The following is an 18,676-nucleotide window of genomic DNA, read 5'->3' as shown; positions in this document are numbered from 1 at the left end:
TCACCAGTTGGGGGTCGTAAGAACCACTAGCTTCCATCTTCCATCTCTCCCTAGTCAATACCCAACATCCTGACTATTTGCTGCAGCCTATCTTCTTCTTGACTATCCCAAACTGGTTATTTTCCATTCCAGTAGCCTTTATAGCCACATCTATTAAACCATTTCTTGATGGAATGTAGTCACCAGGTTCCAGAAGACCTTTCAAAAATAATAGGAATATTTTTTAATATTTACACAAAATAAAATGATTTTTTTCCCAAATGTTGGACTCAACCATCACATATCTCACTCTTTTCAATTATATTTCTAAGAAGAAAATATCTGTTTTTAGGATGGATAGAAGCTGTAGAACACTTACACACCAAAAAGAGGATTAACAAGAAATTTAACAAATTCATTAAGGAATATGCCCAAATAGATAACTATAAGTATTAAGTAGTCTCATCAGCTAAAAAACGTGTTAAAAGTGCATCATGAGGGCAGAGTTGCTGATTCAAGCTATGCCGAGGTATCTCCCAGAAAGAGGGATGTAGTGGCAGATGAAGTGGAAAAAATCCAGCAGCCTTTGAGGAGTTGGATCTTCACTGGCGGGGAAGACATGCAATAGGACTCAGTCTGCTTTGCTTGGATGTTCATGATTTTTTTCTTCTTCCTACCTGGCAGCCACAGTTTCTCAGCCACAGAAGTATGTTCATTTGAAAAGCTTAAAAGCCACTTACAATAAAAATATAGCAACATGAAAAAGAACATAAAACTTCCAGTTTCATTTCAAATAATATACTTTTTTTTTAAAAAAAGGAACTCTAAACACACATCTAATTGGACATCTTGAAGATATACCATACTAACAATTTTTTAAAAAATAGTATTTGAATGTATCTGTGATTCATTCAACTTTCTCAGAGTCTTAGGGAAAAAATTCAAATTGCTTTTCTATATATTTTAAAATAAGAATAGTTATCAGAGTTTATATTTTACATTACTAACTATAGTAGGAAATTTTGGAATTACAGGTAAATACCAACTACTAACTGAGCTAATAACATTTAAAATATAAGACTGAACATTATTCTTTTCATTATTGAGTCGAAATTGTTATAGAATCATATTAACAATATCTCACTATTTTGGCCAATTAATTACTGGATTAAAATACTAAATATATATTTCAAATGTATTAAGCAACACTTTAATGTAATTACTATATCATAACCAACCGCTAATATCCCTGATAGGGATAGAAGGGGTAATTGCAGACTACAAATAATTTATACTTTTTCAACTAATTTGTCTACCTACCAAATTTTTCATAGTAAGAAAATCCAGAAAATTTCCATTTCACCACCTCTGAATATTGTCTAATAAAAAATTCAAAGCACTATATAGACCACAATGCAGGCTACAGGAAAAAAAGAGGGCAGAGAAGGCTGTATTTTTTGAAATGTACCATTATTCCACAAATATGCCTCTCATTTGAACACAAAGATCTGGTAATTGATCACATTATTAAAGAAGACTAGATTAATGGAATGAACATATTTTTCTTGTCAGAGAATGTCTTCATTGTTATCCAAAATCAATTAGTAGGTTCTGCCAAGAAACTGGACTCCGATTGGCCCAACTGTTATATCAGGTAAAAGGAGGAGAGGGAGGACAAAAGTTAATTTTTATTAAGCCACTAACATGTGCCTGGTGTTGTGATGTTTTACATATCTATCTGCAGGAAAGAAGTGAGAAACTTAAATTTCAACACCATTTCTAATTTCAGTTCAGTTGATTCTACCCCAGTTATGTAAGTTTTCACTTACTTTCCTCTTCTTATCCTTGGTCCCACTTAATTGCTCACTGAATACTGAGATTTACTTAGATGATTGTTAGAATTCTTTCCCTTTTGTTTGGTAATTTTATAATTTGAGTTTGGGGAGGGAGTATAATAAAAATAAAATAAGAGCATGGGCCTTAGATTCATAGAGTTTTTAGTTGTGGGTAAGTTAAATAATCATTCTGAGTTTCAATTTTCACATACACCTTCTTTGTAGGATCTGTGTAAAGAATAAATGATAAAATAAGTAAAATACTTAATATTATGCTTGGCACACTACAAGAACTCACCAAGTTTTGGCTTTGATTATTATTGTTATAAAAAGGGAAAATGATTCTTAAAACCATACATCAATTTCAGAGTAAAAACTTCCGCAAGTTCCCCCAACTCTTATTCTGTGCAGTTTTCAGTATTTTATAATATTCCTGTGATGCAAAGATACATTTACATGTTCTCACAGTATTTAAATATCATCAATCCATATAGATTTTATTAGTTTACTTGTAGCACTTAAAGACTTTCATATTCACTTGATAAATATCAGATTCTTTGCTGCACAAACAGTACTCTTTAAACAATTTATTTTTCATTGGAGAATAATTTCTACCCTCTTAGAATTGGCTAACTGGAAATTGGTCCAACTATCCAATGGATGTCATGTCTGTTAAGGTCAGTTTGGAGAAAGAGAGGCAACATGAACCTAGAAGGAGAAGCTGCCTGTCTAATAAAGCAGCTGCTTTATCCCACTACCCAAATCCTCATCCAAGGGGACAAGTAACTTTAGTCAGGACAACCACGTTGTATAGTTTCTAGTAATGAGAATTTCTCATCATCAAAATTGCCATCGTGTAAAGAGGCTTTTTTAATTACCAACATTCTGCATTATTTCCTATTAATCTCACACCCATGTGTTTAATTTTTAAACTTTCATTAACTTCTATTCCCTTAAATAATGAAGTCATTAAATAAACATCATAACTTTAATTATCAGTTTTCAGGGGTCTCTCTAAAATATCACAAACTTTTCAGTTTATTCAAAGACAGAATTAAAATGGCTTCTGCCTTAAGATCAGAATCACTGAGAAAGATCAGATTTGTCACACAAGTCTTCTAATCTCCCCCCAAATAGCCTTTCTTTTTAAAACTTCTCCTATGACTAGAACATGCAAAAGCAAATTTAATTAAAGGTACAACAGGAAATTACTACTCGCTTTGAAGAGTTAGTGACCTATAAGAATATTTACCAGAATAAAACAATTTTTTCTCAAATGATAATTATATTAATAATCAGATTATTTTATCTACATTTTTAAACAAATCATTTTATTTTGGCAGAGATAGGATAACAAAGTGAACCAACCTAGACACAAAATAGTCTAAAATAAAAATCATATAATGTTCATTTTCTAAATCTGAGATTTAAAAAAATAGCCCTTGAAAATCTACCATAGACACAGAATGTCACTGTCATTCTTAGCCTAGAAAAGCATCCGTGAGGTTCATAAAGCAAGAAAATTTTATGAATTTATTTAATTAAGTGCAATAGTTTTAAAACTAACATTGTAGCCCAGCCCGTGTGGCTCATTGGTTGAACCAAGGGCTCACTGGTTTGATCAGGGCATATGCCCGAGTTGCGGGCTTGATCACCAGTAGGGGCGTGCAGAGGCAGCTGATAGATGATGTTTCTCTCTCACCAATGTTTCTCTCTCTCTATCCCTCTCCCTAAAATCAATAAAAACATATTTCTTTAAAAATAAAACTAACACTGTAGTTCTCTTTTGGGAATTGAAGAGCTATTTCAGCTATTAATGTTTAAATATTTTTTTAAAAAATTGACATTTAAAATAAATCAATAACCAGGCAATTTAATGAACAAATCAATGCTAAAGTAGATGAAGGAAGGCATGCTATTATAAAACATATCAACTAGGACATTAAATACTTTGTAAAATAAGACTTAAAAATTGTATCAAGAAAAGGATGAATTTGTATGCATTGTGACTTTAATTTCTATTCCAAAATTATTACCCCAGTCCATGGGGTGTATAATGTTATCCTATAGTTGTCTATATAGCAATGTATATCTAACCTCAGCCACCACCCACATTCCTCATGTTCTTTAAAAACTGTGCCTTAACATTTCATCAAATAATTAAGAGGAATAGTCATTCAGTTATTTTTTAAAAAGGTTGTTGAATTATTTTATACACAAACAGGTATTTCATTTCATTGATATTACTTTAAAGCTTTAACAAAACTTTATATTAGTTCCTCCCACTGACTCATAAAGTAATTATACATACCACAGTCTGATGATTAACTTGAATCACTTCATCGCCAGCATGGATTTTTTTGCACCGATCTGCAGGTGACTAAATTTAACATAAAAAAAAAATTACAGAACATAACTTTTATCAGTCATCTCCTCTCTCTGAAACAGTACAATAAGTTCATCTCTTTATATTAGATCAATAATTTAATTATAATCTTCAAGGAACTAAGCAAACAAAAGATTACTAATATTTAATATACTATTTGCATTCTATGTATAACTAATAGTAGGAAGTAGAAATGCAAATAAATATATAGATATTTGTTATAAAAGACCAATATGTTTCTGAGAGCATTAAGGGAAAATAATAACTGGTAGTACCCAGTACAAACTTTATAGACAAATTCTACTAGGCTCTACTGGGCAACTGGTTCAAAAATACAATTCAAAACATTATGTTTTAAAATGTGATCCTTTCTATTTAATACAAATAATTCACATTAACTTTGGCAAATAAGCATTTTCAAGTATATGCTATGATCGGCATCAAAGCTCTGTCAACTGATGATTAGATTACTAATTTATTTCATCATTAATACTATCAATTCCAAATAACTTAGAAAAGCAAATTAATAGATGAACAGCCATTAGTTCAGTTACATTATATAACACTAGAGGCCCAGTGCACAAAAAATTTGTGAACTCGGAGGGGAGGGGTCCCTCAGCCCAGCCTGTGCCCTCCTGCAGTCTGGGACCCCTTGGGGGATGTCCACCTGCGGGCTTAGGCCCGCTCCCCGGGGGACCGGGCCTAAGCTGGGAGACAGACATCCCTCTGGCAGCCAGGGAGCCCTCGGGGGATGTCCACTTGCCAACGTGGAGCAGGCCTAAGCTGCAGTCGGACATCCTTAGCGCTGCTGAAGAGGTGGGAGAGGCTCCTGCCACCACCACTGTACTGGCAGCCATCAGCCTGGCTTGTGACTGAGCAGAGCTCCCCCTGTGGGAGTGCAGTGACCACCAGGGGGCAGCTCCTGCATTGTCTGCCCCCCGGTGGTCAGTGTGTGTCATAGTGACCAGTCATTCCCAGTCGTTCTGCTCTTAGAGTCAATTTGCACATTATCCTTTTATTATATAGGATAGAGGCTTGGTGCATGGGTGGGGGCTGGCTGCTTTGCCCTGAAGGGTGTCCCAGATCAGGGTGGAGGTCCTGCTGGGGTACCTGGCCAGCCTGGGTGAGGGGCTGATGGCTGTTTGCAGGCTGGTCAAGTGCCCCAGTGGGGACCCTTGCCCCATGGGGGTGTGGCCAGCCTGGGTGAGGGGCTGATGGCTGTTTGCAGGCTGGCCACAGCCCCTTCAGGGTGGAAGGGGGTCCCACTGGGGTGCCTGGCCAGCCTGGGTGAGGGGCTGATGGCAGTTTTCAGGCAGGTCATCGCCGCAGGCTGGAAGCAGGTATCTGGGATTTATTTATCTTCTATAATTAAAACTTTGTAGCCTTGAGCGGAGCTCAGGGCTGGCCAAGGCAGGCGGGAAGCTTGGATTCCTCCATTGCCGGGGCAACCAAGCCTCCTGCTCGCTCCAGCTCTGTGGCCGCAGCCATCTTTGTGAGGGACTGACAGAGTGAGGGTGTGATGGTTAATTTGCATATTACTCTTTTATTATATAGGATTCTCTATCTAAATGTCTTATTATAAGAACACTAGAGGCCTGGTGCACAAAATTTTGTGCACTCAGGGGGGGTCACTCAGCCCGGCCTGTGCCCTCACAGTCTGGGACCCCTCGGGGAATGACCACCTGCTGTCTTAGGCCTGGTCCCCAGGGGATTGGGCCTAAGCTGGCAGTCAGACACCCCTCTGGCAGCCTGGGAGCCCTTAGGGGATGTCCACTTGCAAGCAGGGAGCAGGCCTAGCTGCAGTCAGACATCCTTAGTGCTGCTGAGGCGGGAGAGGCTCCCACCACCACCACTGTACTGGCAGCCGTCAGCCAGGCTTGTGGCTGAGCAGAGCTCCCCCTGTGAAAGCACACTGACCACCAAGGGGCAGCTCCTGCATCTGCCCCCTGGTGGTCAGTGTGTGTCATAGTAACCAGTGATTCCCAGTCACTCTGCTGTTAGGGTCAATTTGCATATTACCCTTTTATTATATAGGATTCCATTTCATATTTTTCATACAGTATAATACATTGGCAAACAAAACCATACTAAATAAACTAAAATGCCTACATTTCCACAAGAGGTAACAATTCCATCATTTGTTAAAAATTCTAATAAAAGATGATATACAAAAGCAAACAGAAAAGCAAAAAACAACTTTGGTAAACTAATAATGACAAGCTTATGAAATCTTTAGAAAACTAAAATGAGATTTAAGATAGAAAATTTATAATATAGGTATGGGTAATCAATGTAAAATACTATTCTTTATTTTTCTCTGACTACTAATCATTGATTATACATATTGCAATATGTATGAACTTTTGAATATACAGAAAAAGTGTTTTAATGAAAAATATATTTGTGCATGTTTATGTATGTATTAATTTATCAAATACAACTATAGACAATGTAGTATTTATTTATTAGAATCTATTGAAAGCTAATGAAGAATGATATGATGATAGAATTGCAAAGTAAAATGCTACCTTTGAGACCCTGGAATGGATTTACTTTAAAATTATTTCTAGTTCCTTTTTAAAAATTCATTTCCAATTATTTAAAAAACAAAGAAGTCAAAACAATATTAACCTTAGTTCAATAAATTTTAAAATTCAAAAAATTATTTGCCCTAGGCTAGAATTCAAGACAAGGTAAGATCATAGAAAATTCTAGTTTGAACAAAGTAATAACACAAGTCTACTATTAAGAGAGTAGTTCATCTAGGATGTTAACCCAACCCTAAGAATAGTGTCATAAGAAAAATATTGTACTTATTTTACAGTATCTTTAGGAGGTGGGTATATTACCAATTCAGACAAATAGCAAGTAACAATTCTGAAAAGTTTGTAAATCATTACTGTAATAGAGCTGTAACTATAGAGTCAGTCCTTGTGCTATCTGGCTAACAATTGATCTTTTTAGAGGAGAGTATTAAAGAAAAATATCAAGCTAATGGCTCTAATCATGATATAAGAGAAAATGATAGTTGATAGACAAAATTTTAAGGAAACGAAAACGACTTTTTGCACAGATAAGTGAAAAAGGGACTAAGTCCTATAAATTATAGACTTCCAGTTTTAAAAGGGATCCTAAAGATCATTTTGTTTAAATCCCTCATTTTCTATATGAGAAAATAAGAAAGTAGGGCACAGCAAAGCAAAATAACTTAGTCACTTTAGTGAGCAGCTAATGATAAATGACCCCTAATCATAAGTGACTAAGGGTACCAAAAACAGTAAAATATTTTAAAGAAAAAAGAATTAAGTGATGGACTATTAATATTTGGTTCATATCTGAACCACTCACAGAATCCATCTTTCTTTGATAACTTGTCCACTTATCAAATATTTCTAAGTAATTAATATGATCAATGCATAGTACTCAACTTTTATTTTTTAGACAACAGACAATATAGGGATGATGTTCCTACCAATTCTTCAAGATACAGTTCAAAATCTTAAGTTGTGATTCGTCCTCTGATTTTACTTAACAGTATCTACTATTCTTTCCTTTGCCCATCTATGCAAATTTTATAGCTTGTTCATAGATAACCCCCTACTTGAACTCCTTAACGACAAAGCTAGTTTAATTTTTAAATTCTTTCTATACCTAGGCCAGAGCTTGAAACATAACAAAAGTTTGTTAAAACGAACAAATAAATACACAAGTATAGGAGAATGATCAATCAATGAAAAGCATATAGTTTACAGCAACTCTCTGCATTAAAACATTTAAATAGTTCACAACATGCATTTAAATTATATTCTTGACCCCATTTAACTCTCATTCAATACTAGAATTGAAGTCAGCACAGCAGTCTAACTCTAACTTATTATTATATATTTCATCATTCACAGAGAAGCGGGTGTGAGGGGGTCAGTAAATAAAGTAATAGGAGAATTAGGTGACCATGTTGATTTTTAAAAAGAAAATGCTAGTAAAATGTTGAGATCAATAAAACTTGAGATTAACTAATTCCACCTCGGTCTTCTTTGAAGGAACACAGCATAAGGATGCAATTTGTCAGAATTTCTAAAAGGAAACAAATTCAAAGCTTTGCACCTTCTTAAAAGAGTAGGGTGGATATCTGGGACAATCCAATGCACGAATAATGATTTATTATGCAATTCAAGTCTATTATACTGATCGTGTTAATGCCCAACACGATGATTTCACATTTCTGTAGCTCTTACAGTATAGTCTTTCATGTTTATTAGCTTATTTGATTTTCAGAACAATTTAGTGAGGTATGTAGTATATATGATATTATTTCCAATTTATAGATTAGGGAAACAACTTAATGAGAGGGTAAGTGATTTGCCAAAAATTACACTGCCATTAAGCTGCAGAACTGCTTGTAGGACCTAGCACTCTGACCCACTGCCAGCAGTAGTTCTTACTGGCTGGGTCTGAGAATTTGCATTTCTAACAAGTTCCCAAGGGAGGCTGATACTGCTTGTCCAGGGAGGTCCTCACTGTGAAAACCATTGAGCTATACCATGCTCCATCCACTAAATTAAGCTGAAATATACACCAAGTATTCAGAAAGCATGATTTATCTGATGTTTTTTTCTTATGTGAGCTAAGTTTCTTAATATAAATAAACTATTTGACAGATGGAAATGGATTCTTTTGGATGTTGCAATAACTTGTCATGAAACAGAAAATACGTATTAACAAGGACAAATCTCTGGCTGCAAACAGAAAACATCTGATTCACTTTAAGTAAATAGCTATTCTAAACTAAATAAACTGACTGAATTTCTCCCAAAGACATTACTAACTCAATGTCTTTTTAGTTTTGCCTCCTAATTAGTTCATGCCCTCAAAAGTCAAATGTAATTATGTAAGACATATAAGTTGTTTAACAATACAAGGAAAAACCAAACCTTTGAAATGTTACAATACTTACATTTTCTGTAGTTCCAGTAATTACATGGAGGCCATCATACGTTGATTTAATATACATACCCTAAGAAAAAAACAGCATCAGAAAAAAAGTGAAGCAACTGGAATGCTTCCAAGTATATCATAACTCATTTACAAAAATTACTCTATCAAATTATTATTTCGTTGAAAATTTTAAAAAAATTATTTTTCAATTACAATTTATATTCAATATTATTTCGTATTAGTTTCAGGTGTACAGCATAGCAGTTAGACAATGATATATCTTATAAAGTGTTCCCCCTGATATTTTCAGTACACACCTGATACTATACATAGTTATTACAATCCTGTTGACCACCTTATTAAATTAAAATTGCCATATGCCCCAGGAATGAATCTATGATTCAATAATGATGTCTTTAAACTGGTAAGAAACTCCTATATGAATGTGCTGACTTCTAATGTTTGCCCCGCAAAAAGCTATACACAGCTTAATCAAATAACTACTTGGTAAGTGAATTGCCTATGAAATGCAGTATCATAATGCAATACCCTGACGAAAGAACACACCTCACTGCCCCCAAATCTGTATTATATGTTCTGTGGGAAAAGAAAAGTTACAATGAAAAATTCAAACATTGGTATGTTATTAAGCTTATTGTAATTGATACATATTACACAATACAAAGTAGGCTTCTACAGAGCCACTTCAACTACAACTAAAGAGACAGAAGAGTGATAAAATACTGGTAAGATCAACTTTTTTTCTCCTGCTCTTTTGTGGTATCCTGCATTTTCTGCCTTTATTTCTTATTGATGCCATTTTAATAATTACATCCAATCATCTCTATATCAGTAATTAAGAGGTAATGTGTGGCAACCACTTCTCCCAATAAAGAGGATGGGATTCCATTTTCCATTTAAATAAAGTCATTTTTGAAAAAGCTTCATTAAAATTAAAGAATATTCAGAAATCCTGAAATTGTGTAAACTTTTAGAGCAAACAAAAACTTTAAATTATGGACAGTGATAGGACTTTAAAGGAAAAATATCACAAGAAAGTATTATTTAAAATTTTTAAATATTTTTATTTAAGTAAATCAGAAAAAATAGATTATTTTTTGTGAATGGCTTTTTTTCCTTTCTAAGAAAGATTCCGTTACTTAATTTCTCTTTGGGGAAAAATTGCCTAAGCATTACATATAAAAGTGCTTTGCATTTCAAAATACTGATTTTAAAAAAATACCAATTTTAATAAACTTAAAGTCTGAAATATAATGTTAATTTTCCATACCTTTATGTTAGTTATATATCTAAAGACCTAAATATACATGTGTTTTCATTGATAATATGTAAGAAATAAAAAAACAACAAGAAGCAGTAAAGTTGATGGTATGGAATTACTAAAAAGTCACCATGTAGATTTTATTTCTGAAAAGTCATTTCAATAATCTCATTGTGTTCAAAATGTTAGTAACGGTTCCAAAAATGGTTGAGCCTGGCTCTCCAATGTGAAACAAAATGAATGTAAGTTTAAAAGATGTTTACTTACCTATGAACTCTAGTTTCTTAAGTGAAAGTTCTTCACTATATAAAATAAATTACTAACCTCAACACAAGTACAAATAGAAATTAATTAAGAAATTGGCTAGTAGTCCTTGGCAATGACCATATGGTAATATTCATGCTTACATTGGTAACAAGTGTAAAACATACTTTTGAAGTTATTTATTCCATTATATATTGGAAGGTAAATATAAGGATGCTATTATAGAACTCAGCAGAGGAGAGGACAAGATTTTTACAGTTATTGCCCCTGCCCTGAGGATTAACAAAATTACATATTTAATAAAGGATCTTAAAGTATATTTGTAAGAGCTAAACACTAAATTTGGTTTTAGTTTTTTTAAATAGAGGAAGTGTGAGAAGACAAAGTAGAAAAAAGACAGCAAAAACCCCCAATATATATTGTTTGGACATACAAAACAATCATCACTCATTATTTGTTAAATATCTTGTTAAAATGTGCCAGGGACTGTTTTAAGTATTTGATATTCATTTCACAGCAGCCTTTGAGGCTGAGGAATCTGCCAAAGGTGGTGAAGTCAGTTTTTAAGCCAAGGCATTCTGACTCCGTACTATATTTTCAACACTAGGCTCCTGATTTATTGATTAATAGTTAGGGCAGTTGTACTCCTTCACTTTTCTTATATAATATACGATTTGGCAACTATAGATATTAAAGTGAAACATGAACTGTTCAACATTTATTTTTAAACACTAAGAACCCTTTTTAAACTTTACTTTTATTATTGACACTGTTACCGATGTACCCATTCCCTCCTATCCCTTTGCCCACCTCCACCCAGCTCCCGCCCCCATTTCCCACTGGCCATCACCTCACTGTTGTCTGTGTCTATGGGTTATGCATATATGATCAGCAAACATGTATTATGTGCAATGCAGTTATAAAGAGTAACTGAATATGATATTTTACAATTTAATCACCCATCTCTTATGACAACTGTAAGCTAAAGTTGAATATATTTCTCTCCACACTTCTTTCAACACTGTGCATTATTGATTATGAATTAGTGTGTTTGACAAGAGCTCTAAATAATCTCATAAATAATTAGATCATAGAGAAAGTCTAGTACCCTATGATAAATGTTTAGAAAAAGTCATTATAGTTATTGGGATAATAAAAACTCATGGAGATAATCTAGTTATGATTCTGGAGATAAAATCTATGTGTAATTATTGTGCATATCAGGAACTTAAAAATGGCAATTGTAAGCTAAAGCAAGTATCTATTAGTTATAGGAAGAGGCTTTCATCATTATTTATGCATAATTAAGTGTTATGTAATTTATACTAAAACTAATTTTTTCAGATGGATAAAAACGTTTAAAAGCTTAAATAAAGATCTAACTATGTATACAGAGTTCAATTCTAGAAACTTCATAGTTATAAGAAATAGAATGGAACTAAAGCACATTTTTAAAATGCTACAAATAATGAAGATATTTGGTTTTATGTAATACTTTCACTTCTAACTTCAATAAACCATTTTTTGTAACTGCTTTTAAAAATTGAAACTAACTTCTTCATCCTTTTGATCTCCCTCTGGGAGTACCAATGAGAAAAAATGGCCAAAAATGAGGCACCAAAAGAAAGAGAAGAAACAAGTTGCTTGGGTGAACTTTGAACTAATCAACTTCTGAATAATGTAGATTCCAAAACTACTTATGATCACTTGTTCACCTCTGAGAAAAGGTGAAACAGCAAGAAAACATAATTCAAATGGCTCTTTTCTGGAACTGAGACAAATCTGTTTTCATTTAATGAAAAAACTTTCATTCCCTTCCCCCCAAAAAATAATTCTGGAGCTTACTTGAACAGCTCCCTGTCTCCTGCTCAGCTTGCCAAAGTGACATTTGGTTCACTATATCCCCAAACCCCAAACGTAGGTTAACCAATGAAAGCTAAACAAACCTCACAATCAAGTCAATGAAATAAGAGATATATGGAGAAAGTCCAAGTGCCTAAGTAGCAAAAGAACTCTCTAAGGCCAAGGCTTCCCCAAAAGATGACCCTAGCCCATAACACCCTTTATTTTCTCTTCAATCTAGCTGTTGGCTCTAATCTAGTTTAGCTAAGTTTAGGTGCCATTTCCTTCTTTAATTTTCTGCTGATTGTTGTTAAAAGCATTTTAGAAACTAGTTCCATATTTTTAAATCATAAATAAACATGTTTTCCACCATTCCTTATAATGCTCAGGACTCTCAAATCTAAGAAATCCTAGGAGATTTGACTAATTAGGTAGAGAGATGATAAAAGATCTATCCAGTTTATCAGTGAAAGAACAAAGCAGCTACCTTCTGCCTTTGTTTTGAAACTGGCAGAAGACCTTCAGCAGCTGTTTCTAAGCTATTTAAACTTCATTAAAGCTTGGTATTCTCCCACCACTTTCTATTTCTTTCCTTCATTTACCATTTATACACTTTCTATAGCTAAGCACAAGCTAAATGTTACCAAAACCCTCAAATCTATTTCTTCAAATGTGACTGAGTAAACTTAATTAAAAGTTGCTAATTTAAAAAATGAAGTCATGTGAAATATTTAGTCATCTCCCCTTTAACATCAACAATAGGAAATAGTTTTGTAGTTAACACTTATGAATATTCAACATTTTATTTTCTTTTTTTCCATCTGAAATATCTTCCCAATGAAGTGCTCCTGTCATCCTCCTAAACTCTTCACACCCCCCTTTAGCAATTCCCAGTTTATATATGGGATAATGGAATAAGCTTTATTCAGATGCACTTCATTTAAATTTACTTGGATGGAAACCCTGCCTCTATTATACATTACCTATATGTGACACAGGGCAAAGTGGAGAATATCTGTGATTCCATTTTCTCATTTGCTAAATGAGAAGATTAATACCTACTGTATAGAGTTGTAAGGAAAATACCTGGTAAATGTTAAACACATTTCTTCTTTTCTATCTTCTAGCTCTTTCCCAGACAATTTAACTGAATCCATTTCTTGGCCTTTTATGTTTATGACTATTCCCAAAAGCAGATCTAGATTTACCTCTTTCAAATTTAAAAAATAAAAAGCCTGTCCAGAGCTATAACTTCATTTTAAAAAGTCAAGATTTCCTAAAGTCCATTAATTCGCATCCTGTTGACTCACTTCACGTACCTATTCTCCCCCATTCCCCATGATTTCAGTAGAAATTAGAGGAAAATAATCAGGCTCTGTTCTCAGAAAAATACCATCCTTAGAACTGCAGGCTCATAGAACTAGAGAGAGCTTTAAAGATGATCTAGTTTACCCTTCCTGCTCCCAAAATTCTACAGATGAATAGATCAAGGCCAAGGAAGTTAAATCTACTCCTCCACATCTCCCAGATCACACTCACAGAAATATTTATTGAAGTGATTTGTATTCATGCCTCCTGATTCCCAGTCTAACATAATAATCTCTCTACATAAAACCCTAATATGCAAATAGAACAAACGGCAGAACAACCAAACAACCGAGCGCTATGATGTGTGCTGACCACCAGTGGGCACATGGAACATGGCAGGCGTCGGCAGCAGGTGGCAGAGCATGGAACATAGTGGGCATCTACTGTAGCAGGATGGTGGAGCAGGTGAGTAGGGGTGCCAGATCAAGGCAAGGTGCTCGTTGCTGTCATCGGGGTGAGTCTCTGCTGGTTACTGAAAATTCTTTGCTCCTGCATGCCATGGTACCACCGGGTGCTCACACCTGCTGCTGGTGCCAGAGCTGCTGCTCGCACCCACTGCTGGCAATGCCTGGTGCTGGTCCTGATCACTTGATGCCATCAGTGGGTGCGAGTGGCTGCTGGCCCTGATCGCCCCTGCGGGCTTCTCCACCTCCCCCTGCTCCTGAGGGGTGATCAGGGCAGAAGCTGCCGCTTGCACCTGCTACTGGTGCTGGCCCCGTGCGGTCAGCAGCTGTGAGCAGGCCGGTACCGTCAGTGCATGGGAGCGGTGGCGGTGGGAGCGGGGCTGCGGGCAGATAGGGAACCGGGGGCTGTGTTGGGAGGGGCCGAGCAGGGGTGCAGAGAATGGGCTGAAACCTGCCCCTGTGCCCACCGCAGCCTCTTTGCCCACAGTTCTTTTCAAAGTGCACAAATTCATGCACTGCGCCCCTAGTTCAGTGGTCAGCAAACTCATTAGTCAACAGAGCCAAATACCAACAGTACAATGATTGAAATTTCTTTTGAGAGCCAAATTTTTTAAACTTAAACTATCTAGGTAGGTACATTGTTATTAACTTAATTAAGGTACTCCTAAGGCTTAGGAAGAGCCACACTCAAGGGGCCAAAGAGCTGCATGTGACTCGCGAGCCGCAGTTTGCCGACCACGGCCCTAGTTAGTTCATAATTTCTCACTCTACAAATCATGTTTAGACAGGTTCTCTTCCTTCCTAACAACTGAAAAGGGAGTTGTAGAAAGAAAAATTTTTATACTATAGGTTGAAAGATGCTTTAAATAAAACTGGACTAAAATGAATAGCAAAAATTTAAAATCATAAATATTACTTCAAATATGTGTATACATGTTCCAAATAAGCTCTTAAAATTAATTGAAGTTAGATAAAACACTTATAGGTTACTATGATGACATGATTGCTGGCTATGTTTGATATGCTGCTTTCCGTCATCCCAGGAAAATATCAATAAAAGCCACAGAAGCCTGAGGAACTATGGTTATCCAAAAGTAAATTTCCAAATATCAGAAGAAAAGTCACTCTATAGAAGAGAAGGCTTCAAACTGAAAAATCACTGGTGGCCAATGAAGGATTTGCCCTCTGAAAGAGTTGTATGCATATATATTTAATTAAAGAAGAAACACCACATAAAAATTAAAGCTGCTTAAAGATCTTTAATAATATATATTCTGAATTAAATTATTAATGCCAATTTCCAAGATATCTATTTTCTAAAATATCATTAATTGAATGTACTCTTGGAAAATTTATCTATAGGTAAGATGTTCTCCAGCCAGCTTCTTGTTTTTTGTTTTGTTTTGTTTTTTTCTGTCTTGTAACTGGAAGCAGACCTTTTGTAGGTGTCCATTTTCTCTGTCTCCTTAATATTAATTGTATATGTTTTCTTTCTGAAGATTTAACGAAGAGCTCTCCCTTGGGTTACATTTAGAAACAATACACTTTTTAATCAGGTGAACAGAATATAGAAGATGACTATCTTTATCTATAATAATAAAAGTGTAATATGCTAATTAGACTGGATGTCCTTCCGGACAAAGCAGGGGCTGTGAGGGAAGCCTGGTTCTGGGTGCCAAGGGGAAGCCCAGGTCCCGGCTTCCAGAGGTAGGAAGGCCTACTCTTGCATGAATTTTGTGCATCAGGCCTCTAGTTATTATATAATAAAAAAATCCATCTCATGAATGTTAGCCTAGTTTTGGCAAGATTCACCTTCTTACTCATCCTTATAGGAAAGAATGGATGTGAGTGATAAAGAATATCACATTTGTTCAGTTTACCCACCCTAAGGGAAGAGAGACCTATTAAAAGCAAAACAAACCAAAGCAGAACAAACAAAACACCCACTTGCATGGGTGTGACAGTATGGTTTTTATAAAACTCTTAATTTAAACTTCCTTTAAACCAATGGAACTTTGGTAGGAGGTGAAAGAATGCAATAAAAGCTAACTTATTACCAAAGTAAACAGGGTAATTCAAAAATCACCATGCTTACTACTTTTCTTTCATTTTCATTTATCTTTTTTATAAAATTTCTTTTGACAAACTCCGACTACCTAGCTCCTTTACAAAAAATTATCAATATGTTCAAAATTTGTTAAAATTCATGTATTCCCATATTCAGAAGCTGCTTTGCCCACATCTTTAGCTGTCCGCCGATGGATGGTGGCCTTGAAAAATATGGTATCTCTTACCAGCCCTTCACTTGGTTTGATGTTTGCCAGCTGAATCACTTCCAGGTGGGCTGACTGTGAAACCAGAGGATCTGAAGACAGGGATATGATGTGGTCACAGACTCCAGAAAGAGTTTTACACTGAAAGCAAAAAAAATATATATGATAAATGTTGTAAGTAACACATTAATTAACTTTATGTTATACCTTTTTTACAACAAAAAATAAAAGAAACAGTAACAGTACTTGGCATTTTATTCCATTAAATCTATATTAAAAGGTATTCAGGTGAAAAAATACATGCACACACACATTTAGAATATATTCTAAATTATGGATACAAGAACTATACATCAAAATATGAAACAGAGGTATTATTATATTTTAGTTCCATTATTTGATTCATCAGATCTAAAATAAAATGATTGTTTCTAAACAATCCAAGAACTTTATAACAACCCTCGGATTGAACTGAATTAAATAATTTTTAAAAATTTATGTCTTTTATATTATGATCAGAATAGTTAAAAAAAATTCAGCCAAGGCACAAGGAAGATGAGTCTTGCAAATCCACTTGATGAACTCCTCCTACTTATTCATCTAGACTTTCCTGTTCAAGGTTACCTTTGTATAAAGTTTCCCACCACCACCAGGCAAAGTTTGGTACTCCTTCAATCCTGCATTCTCAGCATTCTTTGAACAGTCTAAAATTGTATGATAACTACATTCTGAAGCCCTATTGAACAGGAACCGTGTCTTACTCATTTCTAACTTCACTTCCTCCCCCACTCCCACCTGCCACCCACACCAGGTAGACAGATCCTAGAACATATAAGGTAATCAATAAATATGAGTTGAATAAACTGAAGAGCAAATGAGCTTTAACAATGAGTAGAGTGGCTTGCAGGAAAGAAAGCTAGTGCTTTAATTAGGAGAAATCCATTCATACTGATAAGAATAACAATAGATTTAAAATAAGGTATATCCATAATGGTATGATTAAGACTTGGACATGTAAACTCATGAAGAAAGTGGACCATAGCTAAGATCTGGAAACAGCCTAAGTGCCCATCAGTAGATGAATGGATTAGAAAACTGTGGTACATCTACACGATGGAATACTATGCTGCTCTAAAAAGGAAGGAACTCTTACCATTTGCAACGTCATAGATGGAACTGGAGAGCATTATGCTAAGTGAAATAAGCCAGTCAATGAAGGAAAAATACCACATGATCTCACTCATTCATGGATAATAGAGACCATTATAAACTTTTGAACAATAATAGATACAGAGGCAGAGCTGCCTCACACAGATTGTCAAACTGCAGCGGGAAGGCGGGGAGGGTTGGGGGGCAGGAGGTAGGGGGGTAAGAGATCAACTAAAGGACTTGTATGCATGCATATAAGCATAACCAATGGACATAAGACACTGGGGGATAGGGGAGGCTGGGGGACTGTCTAGGGCGGGGGGATAAAATGGACACATATGTAATACCCTTTGTAATACTTTAAGCAATAAAAAAAAAAGAAAGTGGAACATTAGTGAGTGAATCTTGGAATATACTATCCTAAATTATGCTGGCCCTTATATGCTTCACAGGCACTCAATGTACTTAAAGAAGCCTGGTGTCCATCGTTTGAAGGTTTTTTGTTTGTTTGTTTTTTGTTTTTCTGCCCTATTGTAGGAGGTGCTTTTCTTTTGTAGCAATCAAGTCGTTATCTTCTGTCCATCTCCAACATGTTACATTTGTTCTGTAACCACTGTACTACCCTACTGTAAGGAAGACAGTTTCTTCTGCCTGTCATTACTGCATTCTGTGCTTGGACCATGGTCTCAGTCTGTGCAGGACTCAGATTCTTCACAAGACAGAAATAGCCAGGCTAAATTACCCTTCTTGTTTGCACTCATGCTTTTTGCATCGGCTCTTCAAGGCTGCACTTTTATTGTGGCTATCAGTCCCTAAAGACAAACATTAGCTGGTGCAGTAGAGAATCTGGGCTTAAAGACAGATGTGGGCAATCATCACATTGCTAATTATTTGCTGTGTGACCATGAGAAAGTTATTTTATATCCTTGAGGCTCAGTTTCCTCATGTAAAAAATGGGG

At 35.4% G+C, this 18,676-nt stretch overlaps 1 protein-coding gene across 5 annotated transcripts in view; it reads right to left on the bottom strand.

Moving 5' to 3' along the window:
* Nucleotides 1-18,676, bottom strand: part of CNKSR2 (connector enhancer of kinase suppressor of Ras 2) — a 249,663-nt gene that overhangs the window by 130,345 nt on the left and 100,642 nt on the right. For all 5 annotated transcript variants that reach the window (XM_081115465.1, XM_081115466.1, XM_081115467.1 and 2 more), the window contains exons 6-8: nt 16,590-16,709; nt 9,155-9,214; nt 4,126-4,194 (exon numbers count right to left, since the gene is read on the bottom strand). In XM_081115465.1, coding sequence (XP_080971591.1) covers nt 4,126-4,194; nt 9,155-9,214; nt 16,590-16,709 — 249 coding nt within the window. The remainder of the gene's footprint in view (nt 1-4,125; nt 4,195-9,154; nt 9,215-16,589; nt 16,710-18,676) is intronic.

This window comes from Myotis nattereri, assembly GCF_964212035.1.
Source record: "Myotis nattereri genome assembly, chromosome: X".
In the NCBI taxonomy this organism is placed as follows: domain Eukaryota; kingdom Metazoa; phylum Chordata; class Mammalia; order Chiroptera; family Vespertilionidae; genus Myotis; species Myotis nattereri.
The sequence above is the reverse complement of the archived record's forward strand: the minus strand, read 5'-3'. Positions and strand labels throughout refer to the sequence as shown.